General features: G+C 49.8%; 1 protein-coding gene across 1 annotated transcript; it reads left to right on the forward strand.

Annotated features, from left to right (window-relative positions):
* The first annotated feature begins 4,112 nt into the window (after positions 1-4,112).
* On the forward strand, positions 4,113-19,263 carry LOC137341883 (carboxypeptidase A1-like). Its single transcript, XM_068005388.1, has 11 exons — positions 4,113-4,177; positions 5,786-5,867; positions 6,622-6,756; positions 9,034-9,132; positions 11,810-11,911; positions 13,127-13,228; positions 14,939-15,049; positions 15,721-15,811; positions 16,095-16,294; positions 17,900-17,984; positions 19,000-19,263. Exons 1-11 carry the CDS (start codon positions 4,113-4,115, stop codon positions 19,182-19,184), a joined length of 1,257 nt encoding a protein of 418 aa, XP_067861489.1. The 3' UTR covers positions 19,185-19,263.
* Positions 19,264-20,005: the final 742 nt, after the last annotated feature.

Consider the following 20,005-nt stretch of genomic DNA (forward strand, 5'->3'; position numbering starts at 1 on the left):
AGGGAGGGAGTGGAGGGCCCGCCCGCCTCAACAGGCCCAGTGGTCGGGCCCCCGGGCCCCACACCCCCGGGCGGCGCACCCGACACCCCCGGGCGGCGCACCCGACACCCCCGGGCGGCGCACCCGACACCCCCGGGCGGGGCACCCGACACCCCCGGGCGGGGCACCCCACACCCCCGGGCGGCGCACCCCACACCCCCGGTAACCCCGGGCTCCCCGGACCCTCCGATCCCCGGGCCTCAGATCCCCGGTAACTCCGGTCCCCGGACCCCCGGACCCTCCGATCCCCGGACCCCCGGACCCTCCGATCCCCGGACCCCCGGGCCCTCCGATCCCCGGACCCCCGGGCCCTCCGATCCCCGGACCCCCGGTAACCCCGGGCCCTCCGATCCCCGGACCCCCGGTAACCCCGGGCCCTCCGATCCCCGGACCCCCGGGCCCTCCGATCCCCGGACCCCCGGTAACCCCGGGCCCTCCGATCCCCGGACCCCCGGTAACTCCGATCCCCGGACCCCCGGTAACTCCGGCCGCCGCATTCATTCACTCACCGACCCGCTCCGCCGCCACCGGAAATACAATGACCTACTTCCGCTAACGTACGTCATCTCGCTTGACGTCGGCAAAGATTTTTAAAAACTGGACGCGGGAAATTCATAACGCGTGGCCCCGCCCACCCCCGCCCACTTACCCCCGGGACCCCGCCCACTGACCCCCGGGCCCCGCCCACTGACCCCCGGGCCCCGCCCACTAACTCGAGGACTCAGGAAAACACCAGCTGGCCCCGAGCCCCGCCCACTCGCCCTGGGAAACGCCCACTGGCCGCAGGACACGCCCACTGTGGCGACAGGACACGCCCACTGACCACAGGACACGCCCACTGACCCCAGGCTATTCCCCTCACTCCCCCAACTCAGTGGAACGCCCTCCACCCCCTGACCCTGGGACATGCTCACTGACCACAGCCGACTCCCCTCCACCCTCCCCCACTGGGCGGGTCACCTCCCCACACTGACCCAAGGCCACTACGTCCCTCTGTCCCCTGTGAGGAGACTGCCCCAATTACCCCGAGACCCCTCTCGCTGACCCCAGGCCTGCTCCCCACTGACCCCAGGCCACACCTCCTTGCACTGACCCTGGGACATCTAAACCCCGACTGACCCCAGGCCACTTGCCCCTCACTGTCCCCCGGGCCACCACCCCAAGCACCAGGCCATGCCCTGGAACCCCAACCCATCATCCCCCTCCTCACGATGCCAGCCAGCTTACCCGCTGACCATGGGCCAGCAACCCCTACATGAGGACACTCTACCCACCGTCCCAGGGCTAACCCACCCATTGACTGGACCGCACCATCTGCTGACCAGCCCATTCAAGCCAAGACAACTTTACGTAGGAAGTTTCCATTCTAAAGTCCGCATCGGAATTCTAATGGTAAATGTTGAGAGGAAATGCATCAGATTTTTAACATATATTGCTGATGAACTGGAAGAATCTCTACATAAGCAGACCAGGGCTGGAAGTCCCCAGCTCGTAATTAAGTGATTCTTTTAACCCCAGTGCATTGGATAAATGTTTTAGAAAATACAATTTTGTTTGTTATTTTACTTTTTCTGCCAGTAACAGCAAATGAACTGTAAATGGAGAAATGAAATAAAATACTGGAGAGCATAGGAACTGGAGGAGGCCATTCAGCCCCTCGAGGTTGTTCCGCCATTCAATTAGATCATGACTGATCTTAAGGCTATAGATAAAACATTACTTATTGGTAAATTGCTAAAAAAAAGAATAGTATTTCAATCTCTTATTTGCCTTTAAGAAAAATGTAAAGGAAAATTAATAGATTTATATCGACTCATTCCTGTCCTCGGGACATCCAAACAGCGTCAGCAAGCAACACCCGCTAACCAATAACCTGCTCATCAGCTCAGGTTCTGCCAGAACCTCTGGGCTCCAGACCTCATCACAGTCTTGATCAAGGCACAGATGCAAGGGCTTAATGCTAGAGGAGGGGTGAGAGTGGCCGCCCCTCAACATCAAGGGAGAATTTGACCAAGTACGAGACCAAGGAGCCCTCCGAAAAATGAGGTCAATGGAGGTCATGGGGAAACCCTCCAGTGGCTGGGGTCACAGGGGAAGATGGCCGTGATTGTCGGAGGTCAATCAAAGCAACAGGAGGAGGCCATTCGGCCCCTTTAACCCGTTCTGCCATTCAATTCGATCATGGCTGATCTGTACCTCAACTTCATTTGGAGCCTTTGCTCCATATCCCCTGATACCTTATTCAACAAAAATCGACCAATCTCAGTTGTGAAAATTTCAATTGACCCAGAATCCAACGCCTTTTAGGGGAGTGAGTTTCAGATTATTTTTTGTACCTGTGCACTAGCTTTTAGTGATTTGTGCACATTGACACCCAAATCCGTTTGTTCATCCACAGCTCCTAGTCTCTCCCCGTTAAGAAAATATTTCAATTTGTCTTTCTCGGATCCAAAGTGGGTGACCTCACACTTCCCCACATTGAACTCCATCTGCCACAGTTTTGCCCACTCACTTAGTCTGTTGATGTCCCTCTATCATTTCCTGCTCCCATCCACACAACTTACTGTTGGCTGGAATACAAATGTGAGGAAGTGATGCTTCAGTTATACAGAGCCTTGGTCGGACCCCATCTGGAGCGCTGCGTTCAGTTCTGCGTTCACACGAGAGGACACCACCCACCAGGTGCATGGTTCATACTCCTGTGACTCGGCCAACGTTGTCTACCTCATACGTTGCAGGAAAGGATGCCCCAGAGCATGGTACATTGGCGAGACCATGCAGACGCTGCGACAACGGATGAACGGACACCGCGCAACAATCGCCAGACAGGAGGGTTCCCTCCCAGTCGGGGAACACTTCAGCAGTCAGGGACATTCAGCCACCGACCTTCGGGTAAGCGTACTCCAAGGCGGCCTTCGAGACACACGACAACGCAAAATCGTCGAGCAGAAATTGATAGCCAAGTTCCGCACCCATGAGGACGGCCTCAACCAGGATCTTGGGTTCATGTCATGCTACACGTTACCCCACCAGCGAACAAATGTTATCTGTTTTTAATATAACGGGTCATTTGCTGTCTTTTCTATGTTTCTGCCTCTCTATCTCTGTTTTTTTTTGGTGGTTTGTATATTCGGAGACCTTGTAGGTAACACCTGTCTGTCTGCACACTGATTGCCTTGGCAACGGGCAGTTGAAAGGACTGTCTGTAATCACCAGGTATTGTTCTGTGATTTATAAATGCGAGAGGTTCGAGGATTTCATTTCCACAACATTCACCTGAGGAAGGAGGAAGCCTCCGAAAGCTTGTGAATTTCAAATAAAATTGCTGGACTATAACTTGGTGTTGTAAAATTGTTTTCAGTTCTGGGCACCACACTTCAGGAAGGATATATTGGCCTTGGAGGAGTTACAGTGCAGATTCACCAGAATGATACTGGGCTTAGAGGGTTAAATTATGAGGACAGGTTGCATAAACTTGGCTTGTATTCCCTTGAATATAGGAGATTGAGAGGTGATCTAACCTTAGTGTCTAAAATGATAAAGTGATTTGATGGGGTAGATACAATGAAACGATTTCCTCTGCACTCCTTCCAAACACTGCTCCAGCTGAGATCAGGTAAGTCAGCACAGAACAGGCTTTGAAACAACAACCTCCCTGGTCTGAATAGGTCAGTAATTCACTGGGCAGTGCATTAACCTAGTGAGCTATCTGTACACTTCCCCTCAGCCCACAAAAGAATATGTTTTATAAATATCCACAAAGAAGAAATAGAGTTGAATAATTGGTTTAACTGGATGTTGCCAAAGCATAGCTTTTCAATCCTGCAATTTATTTGCATATCATCAGATTATTAAATTGTTAAACATTTTTATTCAAAATCATCAGGACTTTGCTGGAAAAACAAACAAGGTATTGATATAAGCAGCCTCAATCTGCGTGGGAATTATTCCACGTGGCACCATTTCTACAGATTAATGCTAGTCATTATCTTTGTCTTTATCTGGTGACTCCCTGGCCGCCTCTCAGCTTTAAATATAGCCCGGCACATTGTTCCTTTTCACAAGGCTTCACCATGAGGACGCTTTTCGTTTTCTCAGCTCTGCTGGTGGCCGTTTGCACCCAGAGAAGTTTCGAGGGGTGAGTTACTACCTTGTGGCGAGATTTCTTTTCAAGCAGGTTCCTCGATATTAGTTTGTCCGATCCGACTCAAGGGTGGAGGGTCTTTATGAGAACCTCTTGGTGTGGAACTGGACAGGTCCCAGATCTGACCCTCGCCCTTTGTTGAGTTGGCTGACCTCAGCCGGTGCAGAGCGCAGAAGGCATGACAGTTGACCTCTGTTGCCCTGGGCTCGGGAGGGTGGGAAACTCATCCAGGGCTGTTCCCCATGCCCAAAACACATGATCAATGGATACCTAGTTGAGATATTCCGGCGATCGTGGTGCGTCAGCACCTTGGAGAGAATGGGAAAGAATCGTTCTTTTGATGGCTAATCGTAGACTGTGGTGGGGCTAACGGACCTTACAACTTTGGACTCTAGGTTCAAACCTTGTCCAAACTGATGGGGTGAAGATCACATCTCTCTCCCTCCAGTAGGTGTTGTCTACCAAATGACTTTGGGCTTAGTCTCAACTCCAGTTCCTCATGGGCGAGAATCACCCATCGTAAAACTGCCCATAATTTGGCATTAAAATTAGCGATGAAGGAAGCCACAGGTTAGCTGGTGTGGGAAGTGGAAAATTGTCACACTGGAGCAGTAGGGAGTGGTCCTGTCAGGGTGGGTCAGAGTAGAGAGAGCTTTACTCTACTATATCTGACCTGGGAGTTCCCCATACTGACACGGGGAACCTGAAATGGAAAGTGTTCCATTTCCCCACCACTAACATCTCACCATTTTTAATTTTAAGAAGTGCACACACATACAATTTGAGCACTTTATATAAAGCCAACACACTAAGGGACCGATCCTGAGATTTACACTCCATCCCTTGTGTTCATCCCAACACTCGCTGTGAAGGCACTCTCTTGAAGAATGACCCAGGAACCAGACCTCAGCAGGAGTCAGCTCCTTCATAAGAAGTGGGCAGGAGAGAAGGGAGAAATGGTGGCAAAAATAAGTGCCAAAATATATTTGTTCTCTTTAATTGTTCCCAGAGGTTGTGATGCATCCTTGCAGATCAAAATGATCCCAGAAAGTTCTCTCATAGCTTCACAAAGTATCTTTCAATATCTCTCCTCTCATCAGGTGCCTGCGCTGCACCAGCTCAGGATCAAACTCTCACCTCTGAAGCTTGTAGGTTCGAAGCTTCATTCCAGAGGCTTGAGCACAAAATCGAGGCTGACTCTCCCAGCGCACTGTCGTTTTTCAGATGAGACGTTAAACTGAGGCCCTGTCTGCCCTCTCAGGTGGACCTAAAAGATCCCATGGCACTATTTGGAAGAAGAGCAGGGGAGTTCTCCCCTGGTGTCCTGGACAATATTTATCCCCCAACCAACATCAAAAACAGATTGATCTGGTCATTTATTTCATTGCTTTTTTGTGGGATCTTGCTGTGTGTAATTTGGTTGCCGCGTTTCCTACATTACAGCAGTGACTACACTTCAAAAAGTAGTTCATTGGCTGTAAAGCACTTTGGGATCTTCTGAGGCCATGAAGGGTGCTGTATAAATGCAAGTCCATTCTTTATTAATAATTAATAAACGGCCCAACAACTAAACATTGATACTGACACTTGGTGTGTTTGCAGGGACCAGGTCCTACGGCTGACGCCCACAGATGAGGAACAGGTCAGCCTGGTGATGTCCCTGGAGGAACATGACCATCTCCAGGTAAGTCAGAACGTAAAACTGCATCTCTGACCATAAACCACAGAGGGAACTACAAACACCCGGGGAACGCTTCATCACTCAACCTCCCATGGCATTGCTCAAATATAGTCCGCAGCCTGCACCACCGTTGTGATATTTAGCTGTTAATCTGTCCTGTCCCTTTCAGGCCACCGTTTTAACTGGGCTAATCCAGGTTTTGTAGCTACTTAGAAATTGCTGGGACCAATCAGAGGGCAGTTCGAACTGGTTGTAAATTTCAAGCTCCAGGTCAACGAATGGCTTTCTCCGCAACCCCACCCCACCTTCTTTTCAAAAAAAAAATTTGCTTTGCCTCTGTAGCAAAGTGTGACATCTGGTGTGTGACGGACACGGGCTGTGGGGGATCGACCGCCCGTTATACACCCCGCCCCGATTTTCCTTCCCGTTGTGTCTCACGTCGCTGAAGTAGAATGAAGCGGAGGCCAGAGGACTCACAGTGTGAAACCGTCACGTTAAATCCATCGAGAGATGTTCAGCAGCTGATCACTAGGAGCTGGCCGAAAAATCACACGCGGTGATTGGCGACAGCGTGTGGGAACATCTGGTTTTCGGGCGACATCATCCTTCTGATGACGTCACCAGATGCTACGTTCAGCTGTACACTAATCGACAGGTGTTTGCCAGCAAACTCGGCCTATATTATGTCGATTATGTATTACAGATATATTATATGTTAAATATAAACGTAATTTTTCTCCTCTTTCTCTCTCTCTAGCTTGATATCTGGCGCAGTCCCGTCAAGTCTGACCTCATTATAGATGTCCATGTTCCACAGGGCAGTCTTCAGTCTTTCAAAGTGTTTCTGGAGCACAGCGGGATTCAGTATTCGGTAATGATTGAAGACCTGCAGGTGCGTCAACAACTAAACCAAACCATGCCAGGTAGAGGGGCTACAATTGGGCCCAGTGTACAGGGCTGGAGGGGGAGATATTCAGCCAGGTTTCCCACTCTTAATTTTATTCCAGCGGCCCCTGCTGGAGGTGTGTGTGACAGGGGGTGTGTGTGTGACAGGGGGTGTGTGTGTGACAGGGGGTGTGTGTGTGACAGGGGGTGTGTGTGTGACAGGGGGGGTGTGTGTGACAGGGGGTGTGTGTGTGACAGGGGGTGTGTGTGTGACAGGGGGTGTGTGTGAGCACGTGCAAGTGGTTATGTACACAAGCTGTGTGTAAGGGTGTGTGTAAGGGTGTGTGTAAGCATATGTGAGTATGTTTAGGTGGCTATGTGTGAGTAGGGGTGTGTGTAACTGTATGCGAATGGGGGCATGTGGGTGTGTATTAAGATATGCAAGTGGAGGTGTGAGTGGGAGCATTTGTGTGTGTTTGGGGGAGGTGTATGAGAGTAGGGGAGTGTGTAAGTATATGCGAGTGTGTGTAGGCGGGTACGAGGGTGGGGATGTGCATGTGGAAGTGTATGCACTTGGGTGTGAGTGTAGGGCGGTGTGTGTAATTGTATGTGGGTGTGGGGGGTGTATTAGGGTATGCAAGGCTGGGTGTGTGTGATGGCTTGTGTGTGTTTGGGGGTGTATGTAGGGTACTTGAGTTTGTAGGTGTGTGTTTTAAGGTATGTTGGGTGTGTGTATGTATATGTGAGTAGGAGTGTGTGTGTGGATATATGTGGAGTATCTGTATGTGGGGTGTGTGTTTGAGGGTGTATTTGTGGGGTGTGTGTTTGGGGGTGTATTTGTGGGCTGTGTATGGGGGTGTATTTGTGGGCTGTGTGTTTGGGGGTGTATTTGTGGGGTGTGTATGGGGGTGTATTTGTGGGCTGTGTATGGGGGTGTATTTGTGGGCCGTGTGTATGGGGGTGTATTTGTGGGGTGTGTGTATGGGGGTGTATTTGTGGGCTGTGTGTATGGGGGTGTATTTGTGGGCTGTGTATATGGGGGTGTATTTGTGGGGTGTGTCTGGGGGTGTATTTGTGGGGTGTGTCTGGGGGTGTATTTGTGGGCTGTGTATGGGGATGTATTTGTGGGGTGTGTCTGGGGGTGTATTTGTGGGCTGTGTATGGGGATGTATTTGTGGGGTGTGTCTGGGGGTGTATTTGTGGGCTGTGTATATGGGGGTGTATTTGTGGGCCGTGTATATGGGGGTGTATTTGTGGGCCGTGTGTATGGGGGTGTATTTGTGGGCTGTGTATGGGGGTGTATTTGTGGGCTGTGTATATGGGGGTGTATTTGTGGGCTGTGTATATGGGGGTGTATTTGTGGGCTGTGTATATGAGGGTGTATTTGTGGGCCGTGTATATGGGGGTGTATTTGTGGGCCGTGTATATGGGGGTGTATTTGTGGGCTGTGTATGGGGGTGTATTTGTGGGCTGTGTATGGGGGTGTATTTGTGGGCTGTGTATGGGGGTGTATTTGTGGGCTGTGTATGGGGGTGTATTTGTGGGGTGTGTCTGGGGGTGTATTTGTGGGCTGTGTATGGGGGTGTATTTGTGGGCCGTGTATATGGGGGTGTATTTGTGGGCCGTGTATATGGGGGTGTATTTGTGGGCCGTGTATATGGGGGTGTATTTGTGGGCCGTGTATATGGGGGTGTATTTGTGGGCCGTGTGTATGGGGAGGTTAGGTGGGGTCAGGTGAGTACAGGATTAGGCTGGTTTGTGATGCTCCCAGTATTGGGTAACCTGCTGATATTCTCTGGAGGGGCTGATATACGAGGACTATCCCCATGGGCAGAGTACTAGGGGGTGCCTAATGCCCCGGGAACCGTGTCCCAACATGGGGTCAGAAGAGGAAGTGAAGGGAGAAAATAGGTGGGAGAGAAAGCAAAGTATGTGACTGAGGCCCTGCGAACCCTTATCCTGTCAATGGAGAGTCTACCTTTCGATATAAATTAGCCAGTTAGTCTGATCTTTCTTCCTGAATTGGACAGTGGAGAGAAGGAGGATGTGTTGAATATAATTAAACACATTAGCGATATTTATCTACTTTTCCCCTCCCAATCAACATCACTAAAACATTATCTAGTTATTTATCTCATTGCTGTTTGTGGGATCTTGCTGTGTGCAAACGGACTGCTGCGTTTCCTTACATTACCAACAGTGACTACACTTGATTGGCTGTGAAGGGCTATGAGATGTCCCGAGAGTGTGAGAGTTTCTGTCTAAAGCCGAGTTTTACCTGCAGGTGATGATTGACGATGAGAGAGCGGAACTGGAGCGGACGACCATGATGGAGCGCACCGCCTCCAACTTCAACTACGGCAGCTACCACACCCTGGAGGAGGTACGTACCGAGCGGTTTTACTGGGAAGGAGTTGCTCCACATTTGCCCGCTGCGCGCTGACAGCACTGCGACTCGCCCTGCCCGTGTTGAGGGAGGGAAACCTTTGGGTTCCGCTGTGGTTTGAGTGACTCCGCTGGGGACAGAGGTAAGGTAATAACCAGCGGATACAACGCTGGCACCAACCAGCTCCCGACGCTCTTGGTCAGTGTGTGAAGACCTTGCAGGTACAGTAGATAAAAGCACGAGAGAGGATGGGACAGGGAAAGAGCACTGGCCCATCAGGCACCTCCCTTCCACAGACCGTTCAATCTCTCTCCTCCTCAGATACTTCCAGCAAAATTCCAGCCCACCCATCTAACCTTACTCTCATCACACACCCACATCCACTTACCTTGGTTAGTATGACAGTTCTGAGTTGTCCATTACTCGTTAGATTGGTTAGTGAGTATATCCATTACTAGCTAGATTGGTTAGTATGTCCAGTTCAAGTTAGATTGGCTAGTGAGTATGTCCATTACTAGTTAGATTGGTTAGTTAGTATGTCCATTACTAGTTAGGTTGGTTACTGAGTATGTCCAGTGCTCGTTAGATTGGCTGGTAAGTAGCAATCAAATTGGTAAAAAATGTTTTCTTTTTAGTTTTCAATATTTTTATTTCTGACAGATGTCAAATTAGAGACATAGAGTTATACAGCACGGATAGAGGCCCTTCGGCCCATCGTGTCCGTGCCGGCCATCAAGCCCTGTCCACTCTAATCCCATATTCCAGCATTTGGTCCGTAGCCTTGTATGCTATGGCATTTCAAGTGCTCATCCAAATGCTTCTTGAATGTTGTGAGGGTTCCTGCCTCCACAACCCTTTCAGGCAGTGAGTTCCAGACTCCAACCACCCTCTGGGTGAAAAAGTTCTTTCTCAAATCCCCTCTAAACCTCCCGCCTTTTACCTTGAATCTATGCCCCCTTGTTATAGAACCCTCAACGAAGGGAAAAAGCTCTTATATTCTGTGCCTCGGCTAATAAAGGCAAGTATCCCATATGCCTTCTTTACCACCTTATCTACCTGTTCCGCCGCCTTCAGGGATCTGTGAACTTGCACACCAAGATCCCTCTGACCCTCTGTCTTGCCTAGGGTCCTCCCATTCATTGTGTATTCCCTTGCCTTGTTAGTCCCTCCAAAGTGGGTTAAATTCCATTTGCCACTGTTCCGCCCATCTGACCAACCCATCTATATCGTCCTGCAGACTGAGGCTATCCTCCTCGCTATTTACCACCCTACCAATTTTTGTATCATCAGCGAACTTACTGATCATACCTTTTACATTCATATCCAAGTCGTTAATGTAGACCACAAACAGCAAGGGACCCAGCACCGATCCCTGTGGTACCCCACTGGCCACAGGCTTCCAGTCACAAAAACAAAATAGAATGTCAATTGCCCAGATCCGATGGCAGGATTTGAACTCTGACTGTGCATTATTAGTCCAGGCCTTATTACTTTTGAAAACCTTTAGAAAAGATCTCCCGGCCCTTATGAAGAATTTCGTTGGATGCAAAGCTCTTTTATTTTTGGTTTGGACGGGGCTGGGAGTGAGGAGAATATTTTTTTTATTGCATTAAACATGGGGAGTAGCCGTCCCTAATGGGATAGTGAGTGGATGCAGTGAGTAGCTGAGTGGTACAAACTAGAAAGGACCTGGTGTGTCCCGGGCCTGCACTGGGTTAGTGTATCTCAGCTGGGCGAGTGGTTACCGCACAGTGCCCCTGGATTGAGGAGAGGAATCTCAGCCAGCATTCCCACTCCTGATTACAATCCAACATCACTCCTTCTCCCTGAAGCGGAAGCGGATATGGCCGGATGTGGCTGTGATGACCCCAGCAGTCTGTGCTCTCTTGTCCCGCTGTTACGATGTCCCTTGATTTACCTCATCTGCTCTCTTACTCTGTCCAAACTAGGTGCTGATCTACACTATGCTTTTTCTCAATCAGTGTTTTTCATTCTCGTGTTATTTCCTCTCCTGTTCCTCCTGAGATCCAAAAACATTTTCCGACACACTCTTCCTCCCCCGACATCCTCACTGTGTTGAAATCAAGACTTATCGCACGGTTTTCTGCTCTAACTCATTTTGTCCCAGATTTTCACGTCTCTCCCTTCCTCCTACAATCTACAAGTTTTTAAAACTGGCTCTCACCACCTCCTCACCAGGTCACAAAGTGGGTTTTAGGTAAAGGCAGCCCCTTTGGCCCAGTTCCCCTCGTCCTTAAAGGAGACCAATCCTACCATCATCCGATTTACTATCCAACTGTTGATCACTCTCTGTGTAAAGAATCATTGCCTGAATCCTGCCTTCATTTGCCCTTCACAACCCTGAACATGCGCCCCCTTGCTCTGCTCTTCTTGGTCACCTGTCCTAATATCTCCTTCTGTGGCTCGGTGTCAAATTTTGTTTGATAATCGCCCCTGTGAAGCGCCTTGGGACGTTTTACTACGTCAAAGGCGCTATATAAATGCAAGTTGTTGTTGTTAAGGTCCCTCTCGATTCTGCTGCCTTACTCTGCCCAAACTAGGTGGCACTGTGGACTTTCACCTGGTTTCTTCAAGAATTAAAAAGAATGTTTATCACAGCAGGGTAGAGTGTTAGTCTGTGTTGTTCTGATTTTTGTTTTAACCTTCGGCCCAGATCTATGGTTGGATGGACAGTCTTGTTATTGAGTATCCAGGACTGGTACAGAAGCAGGAGATTGGGACATCGTTTGAAGGCCGGCCACTCTACGTGCTGAAGGTACGGGAAAAATGCACATCCAGAAGTGTTTGACTAAACATGGGAACGGGTGGAGGCCGTTCAGCCCCTCGAGCCTGCTGTTAACTCCTGATCTTTTCAATCCTTCGACAAATCCGCCGCCTCTGCTCAAGGGGGAGGACAATTAAAAGGGCGACTAATTCACTATAGCAAGTCCCCTTTCCTGGTGATTGCCTCCATCTCTCTGACCCTCTGTCCCCCTGGTGATGCCCAGACTGCAGCCGATGGATTGACTGAGGTGATCCCAATGCTGCTGTTTCCCAGTCCAGGACTGATGCACCCCGGAGTGGGAGTGGGAGTGAGAACGGGAGTGGGAGTCAGAGGTCCTACTCATTCTAAAATTGGGCACAAGAACATAGGAACAGGAGGAGGCCATTCAGCCCCTTGAGCCTGCTCCGCCATTCAATAAGATCATGACTGATCTTCTACCTCAACCCCATCTGTACCTCAACCCCATTTACCCCTCCACCACCCTTACTTAGCTCCATATCCCTTCATACCCTCACCCAACAAAAATCTATCGATCTCAGTCTTGAAAGCTCAAACTGACCCCCAGCATCCACAGCCTTTTGGGGGAGGGAGGTCCAGATTTCCACTCCCCTTTGTGTGAAAAAAATGCTTCCTGATTTCACTCAGTGGAGTCCCAGAGGCCCGAACACCTCCACAGGCTCGTTCAGTTCATCACTCCGCAGAGACAAGAAGGCATTTGGTGGGATTTAGCCCAACGTCCCCACCCTCACTGCACAACCAACGCGTATATAGCAACCTGAACGAGGGAGACCCGGGCTATACATCCTATCAGCAGCCCGTTGCACTGCAGACTCAAGCCACCCAATGCTGGGTTGCCCCTTGTGTGGGGTGCCCTGCGAAACTGTTGGTAAATCCACTCTGATTAAAGGCTGTGCCTCTATTTAGCGCTTGGGGTGCAAAGCATCGCCTGGGTGCAGCGCATCGAGGAAATTCGACCGGGGAGGATCACACGCCTGTAACAGAGCCTGCCCCGGTATTTGAATGAATGAATGGATATCGGGCAGGGCTCTGTTATGCCCTCCTCTCCGCCCGGTTTCTCCTCTCTGCTCCGCCCTGGTGCTGCTTTAGGCCCCGAGTCCTAAAGGGGAAACTCTGCCCCCTCAAGTCCCCTCTGGTACCGGGCCCGTGTTTTCCTCCTTGTAACCGTACACCATTCACTTCCAACAGTTCAGCACCGGTGGGACCAGGCGCCCGGCGATCTGGATCGACAGCGGGATCCACGCCCGCGAATGGGTCTCTCCCGCCAGCGCAATCTGGATGGCGAAGAAGGTAACGAGACTCTCAGCGGCACGAGCCGGGTATGGTCGGTGCCAGAGGCGAACCGCAGGTCGAACTGAGCCACACAGACCAGGAAGGGCCCGGGTGTCCATCCCTGCTCTGTGCCCGGTTAACTGACCTCAGTCCAGAGTGCTGGGGGGAGGAGGAGGAGGAGGGGGAGGGGGGCACCAGAGTTGGCCTCAGCACCCTGGGGGCTCGGGAATGGTCAAACGTGTCAGGTTTGGTGCCACAGGTCGTGACGTAGTGACTCTGGTGAGAGAGTTGCCTGTGTAGACACCCACCCCCGGGTCGGGCAGTCTCACCGTCAGTGGACGTCTCAGAGAGAGGAGAAAATAAATAGATTTCCCCAAATAACTGATTGTGGGGGAATCAAAGGGGGAGGTCTGTTGTCCGGGGAATGCTAAACTCTGTAGAGAATTTGGTTGGTTTGATTCAAAATAATGACCTCTATTTCCCTGCTCTCTGCCTCACTATCTGTTCTGTCTCACTTGCTCCATCTCCCTTTATCTATTTTTTCCATCTCACTCTCCGTCTCTCTTCATTTCACACTCTTGTGGAAAACCATAAAGAAATGCCTGACCATATTAACTTTCTAATACACCTAAACCATAAAGAAATGCCTGACCATATTAACTTTCTAATACACCTAAACCATAAAGAAATGCCTGACCATATTAACTTTCTCATACACCTAAACCATAAAGAAATGCCTGAGCATATTAACTTTCTAATATGGTATTAATTTCCTAATACCCTTAAAACCAAAAAAAGAAGAACTGCATGATGGATAAGTTGACCATGTTAGCTGACCAGCTGAATATAATAGAAAGCTTATGTTTTAGTTCTCACCAAAGACACACAGAAGAGCTATTGTCTGCTTATGAGATAACTGTCTGACTAACAGAAATGAATGACCATTTGGCTTGAGACTAGGTACAGACCCACTGATAAGAAAAACTGTTATTAAGGAAACATACTTTCCCAGACAGTGTTTGAAAGAATCACGAGGCAGTCATGAGGAACCAAAGGGTGGGTTCCCTATTTTGATTGACTAACCACTTGAACTAATAAAGAATGTACATGTACGCCCATATTCTATGATAGACAGACATTACTAATTAAACTGTATAAATGTGAACTGTTTTCCTTTGTTCAGTGAAGAGGTTGTTCTGACCATTGTTTAGAACAAGTCTTCCCTTGATATCAAGTTTCTTTTAATTAAAATTCTTACTTGTCTGAAAATAAGTGTTTGGAGTTAATGCATTGTATATAATAGGTAATTAAGTTTTCGACAGTTCGTCTCACTCACTCTACCTCTGTTTTTTTATTCCGTCTCACTCTCCATCTCTCTCTTCTCCTTACACTGTCTCACTCACTCTACCTCTCTTTATCTGTCTCACTCACTTTGTCTGTTTCTCTCTGAGACTCCCACGAGACAGAAAGGTATCTCGAGGCCGCAGTCGCACCGTGCCGGACGGGGGTGCGGGTTCCTCGGGGTAACTGCACTCCGTGATGTGGTGGTGAACCTTGTCACACCGAGAATGCACCAGCTTCGACTCCTGAGCGGTGTACAGCTGCTAACCTCTGTCGAACTTTAACCCGGCCCCAGCTAGCACCTTGAGGAAAAGAGCAGGGACAACTGGTGGAAACCAGCGATCAGACACCGTTCCTTACACTGCAGATTCTCTCTTTCGTCGACAGATTGCTGCTGACTACGGCCAGGAACCGTCTGTCACATCGCTGCTGAAAAAAATGGACATCTACATGGAGATTGTGGTGAACCCAGACGGTTATGCTTACACCCACACCAAGGTCAGCACGTCCAGCTGAACTGTTCCACTCGGGTGTCGTCGGCGGGCCCTTGGATTAGGCAGCGTGAATATTCACCGCAAACACTGAACGCCTTCCCTTTGGCCCCTATTGTACAGGAGCGGGCCTGCTTACGACCGAGAAATTTCACACCAATGTGTTAAGTGTTTGTCGGTGATGCAACACACACGGGCTGAGGGCTCGGTAAACACAGATTATCTGGTCATTGTCATGTTGCTGTTTGTGGGATCTTGCTGTGCACAAATTGGCCCCCGCATTTCCTACATTGCAACAATGACTACATTTCAAAAAAGTGCTTAATTGGCTGTAAAGCGCTTTGGGACGTCCTGAGGTTGTGAAAGGCGCTATATAAATGCAAGTTCTTTTTTCTGTCCTCACGGGGACACTGTAATACTTGTGCTCTGACTTCACGGGGACACTGTAATATTCATGCTCTGACTTCACAAGGATGCTGTAATACTCGTGCCCTGTCCTCACGGGGACACTGTAATACTCGTGCTCTGTCCTCACGGGGACACTAATACTCGTGCCCTGTCCTCACGGGGACACTAATACTCGTGCCCTGTCCTCACGGGGACTCTGTAATACTCGTGCTCTGTCCTCACGAGCTCACTATAATGCTGGTGTTCTAATAACGTGTGTTCTTTCTCTAGAATCGAATGTGGCGTAAGACCAGGTCCACAGTCCCTGGCAGTAAGTGTGTCGGGACCGATCCCAACAGGAACTTTGATGCTGGGTTTGGAGGTGCGTGAGGTGATTTATTTTTCTTCTTCCACCAGCTGCCCCCCCCCCATGGGAGCTTGCGGGGATCGGGTGAGGGCAGGATCAGGATGTGATGCCCCTGTGGTTGAATAGCACACCAATGCCGACTCTAGGCTCACACAGCCCTTTGGGCAGGAGGGTGACGGGCACCAGTGCCCGTGAATCAGCACCTTCAGGAGAGGTGCGAAAGGGGGCTGAAAGGCAATGCGGTGGAACTTATGTTTTACACGGAGAGATTAACGCCACCTACATGTTCATGTGACAGGTCCCGGAACCAGTAATAACCCCTGCAGGGAGACGTACCATGGGCCCCGTCCCAACTCCGAATCCGAGGTCCAGGCCATCGTCAGCTTTGTGCAGAGTCACGGAAACATCAAGAGCTTCATCAGCATTCACAGTTACTCCCAGCTCCTCATGTTCCCCTTCGGGTACAAGTGTGTGCACCCTGCTGATTACGATGAACTGGTAAGTCAAACCTTTGTGTTGTTAGTTCTCAGTACTTTTCCCCCCTTCTCCTGAACAGAGTCAGCCCCCTCGCTGGAGGACCGTTTCACCGACGCTGAGTGCCCTCCATTACCTCCTCCGAGTGGCCAGTCTATTCAACCACAGGTGGCATCACCCTGTGCCCTCCCTAACCCGCGGCCTGCACTCCCAGCAGCAGCCACTGGCTGACAATCAGGGAACTCTTCAGGGCTTCCCTCCCCCAATCCGGAGACACTGGCGCCAACTTTACTGGCCCTCTCCTGCAACCCTGTTTGAGACCAGTCAGCCGAGCACTGACCAAGAGTCGAGCTGGGCCCGTCCAGTTTGAACGCAGCTCCCCGCTACCTTAAACCAGCTGAGCCATCGGGGAAGGGGAGCAAAGTCCATCAGTTTAGTGCATTTCCAATACACCCTCTTTGAAGTTGAATGTAGTGGAAGAATCGCTTTATTTGGCAGATCACTGAAATGTTATGAAATACATTGCTTATAAATAATAGCCCACTAAACCAAGTGTCAGCAGTGGCTCAGCGGGTTGCACTCTGACCTCTGGGTCAGCAGGTGGTGGGTTCGAGTCCCACTCCAGAGACTTGAGCACAGAATCTAGGCTGACACTCCCAGTGCTTTACTGAGGGAATGCTGCACTATCGGAGGTGCCGTCTTTCAGATGAGACATTAAACCGAGGCCCCCATCTGCCTTCTCAGGTGGATATAAACGATCCCATGGTGCTTTTTGAAGGAGAGCAAGGAGTTCTCTTGGTGTCCTGGCCAACAATTAACGCCAGCAAAACAGATTAACTGGCCATAAATCTCATTTGCTGTCTTTGGAATCTTGCAGTGTACAAATTGGCTGCTATGTTTGCCTGCAAGATAACAGTGACTTCAAAAAGTAACTCATTGGCTGTGAAAGTTTCCAGATGCCATGTAAAGGCAATTTCTTTCCTTCAATTAGACTGAAGTGATCAATTGTCCCTCACGTTAATGATTTATCCAGTTAAGTAATTGATTCAAAAAAGGAGCTGGATGTTAATCTGGTTTGGAACAGCACTGAGGGGGATACAGGAGCAAGGACATAGAGATGATCAACTACACCAGGATGGTTGGTGTGAGTCTGGGTCTGGTAGGAGACTGTCTGTCGGGAGGGGGCAGGGGCCGGGGTGGGAAGAGTAGGGCTGAATAGTGGAGATGAGAGGATGGAACAATATTCTGCAGTTAGCTTTCTTTTAATATTTTACATTTCTGTATCACAACTCTCCCTCCAGATATTAAATGGGTGGGTAAAGCCCATGATCCATGGCCATGTATAGTCCATTGTAAGGAGATTAAATGATTGGGTAGAGCCCATGATACAATGGACTATACATGGCCATGGAAGGAGATTAAATGGATGGGTAGAGCCCATGATACAATGGACTGTGGAAGGAGATTAAATCATTGTATCATGGCCATGGAAGGAGAGGGCTGGAGGGGTTGAATGACCTTTCCTCATTGTGTTCTCACTTTCTAAGGTGGGTATTCCAGACTGTGGGAGGCAGGCCTAGTAAAGTGAGGCGTGATCCTGTCACTGACTCTGTTTACTCTTTCCTGTAGGAGGCACTCGCCAAGTCCGCTGTCACATCTTTAACCTCACTGTACGGAACACGGTACAAGATCGGATCCATCTGTGATGCAATCTGTAAGTCCAGTAAACCTGCACAGTAACAAGTCAAATAGATCTCACAGTGCCCAGCAAACCAGTGTTGGAAAGGAGAGACTGGAAGTAGATGGTTGATAACTGCACTGCCCAGAGTGGTACAAACCCATACAGGCCAGAAAGGCCCCAGGTATAGTCCACCGTCTGTACTGATGTGGCTGATTTCTGCTTAGAAAATGGGACTGATACAAATGCCTTCAGTCTCCTTGGGCCTGGAGAAGGTGGGTGGGTGGGGCGGGAGTTGAGTGAAGGGTCCCCTGCTCTGAATTGATATCTGGTGATTCCTGCTGCAAACTTGAGGGCAGGACCAGACTCAACCTCACGGCCCCTCGCTGACTAAATAACCCGCTGTCTGGGCTAAGATGTCAAGTCTAGCCGCTTGAAGGAGGCAATGGACGGTGGTTGGGACCCATGACACCGTGGCCCCATCGTGAGTCAGCTTAGGAGAGACGGGGAGAAAGCTATTTTTCAGGTGTCGGTCGGTCGTGGTTCAGTGGGTAATGCTCTCGCCACTGAGTTCAACTCCCACCCCAGAGACTTAAGCCCATAATCTCGCTGACACTCCAATGCAGTACTTGAGGGAGTGCTGCACTGTTGGAGGTGCCACCTTTCGGATCAGACATTAAACCGAGATCCCGACTGCCCTCTCAGGCGGACGTAAAAGAGCCTGTGGCACTATTTTAAAGAAGAGCAGGGGAGTTCGCCACCGCGTCTTGGCCAATATTTATCCCTCAACCAACATAATTAATAACAGATTATCTGGTCATTATCACATTGCTGTTTGTGGGATCGTGCTGTGCACAAATTGGCTAGGGTGTGTTTCCTACATTACAACAGTGACTGCAGTTCATTGTCTGTAAAGCACTTTGGGACGTCCTGAGGTCGTGAAAGGCACCAAATAAACCCAAGTCTTTCTTTGAGCGAGGATAAGCTTAAACCAAGATGGTAAAACATCGAGGCTGAACTATTTCTCTCACTCTTTCCTTCTCCATTTCAGACCAAGCTAGTGGTGTCAGCATTGACTGGACATTCAACCAGGGTATCAAATACTCCTTTACCTTTGAACTCCGTGATACCGGTCGCTATGGTTTCATGCTACCGTCCAAACAGATTCTTCCAACCGCCCAGGAGACCTGGCTGGCGATGAAGACGATCATGGAATACATTGGCGACCGCTTGTGAACTGGCATGAATGTTTGACCCCCTCCCTCCCTCATCTCACAATGAAATAAAGATCAGAAAGGGACAATCCTGGCAGATACCTGATGTTCAATCCTTACAGACTGATGGGTAGGTTTTTATACCGGATACGGAGACAAACAGAACCATAACTGTGCCGAGTGGTCGAGGTATCTGATGCTGTGTATCTGGAAGTTGATCAACTCAGTCCATAAAATGTTTACCCAGTGACACTTTGGACGTACATGTCTGGAAGAGAGTCAAAGCACAAAACTAAAGACAAGAGAGACCTTTCCACATTTGTAGACCACCATTTGATTCTCGGGGGCCTTTTAGAAAGGTTTTTCCTGTCTCCAGGGGACAGACATGACTCCAGGTTACATTTACCCACCCGCTGGCTCAGGAACAAGCTGCTCCTCAGGCAAGGAACGGCAGTGCAGTCCACGGGCACCTGGAGACTTGCTTTCGAAGTCTGTGTTAGTGCAACACATTTTAGGCCAGCGGGTTTCAAACTTTACTGTACGGGGGGAAACCTGTACAAATATTAACGCACTCCCAGGCACCCCCATGCAAATAAGGGCACACTCCCGAAGACCCCCTTAAGTATAGTTGACCCTTCTGGAGGCCCCCTGCCCCGACTTCTGTCGGACAGTGTCAGCCAACACCATGTGCAAAAAGGTGGGGGCAGTATTCCTTCTTGAACCATTGCACGTAGCGGTTTGATGCAACTGAGTGGCTCGCTGGGCCACGTCAGAGGGCAGTTAAGAGTCAACCACGTTGGGCGTGGGATTGGAGTCACATATAGGCCCAGACCGGGTAAGGAC

Source organism: Heptranchias perlo, chromosome 24, assembly GCF_035084215.1.
Source record: "Heptranchias perlo isolate sHepPer1 chromosome 24, sHepPer1.hap1, whole genome shotgun sequence".
NCBI classification, from domain to species: domain Eukaryota; kingdom Metazoa; phylum Chordata; class Chondrichthyes; order Hexanchiformes; family Hexanchidae; genus Heptranchias; species Heptranchias perlo.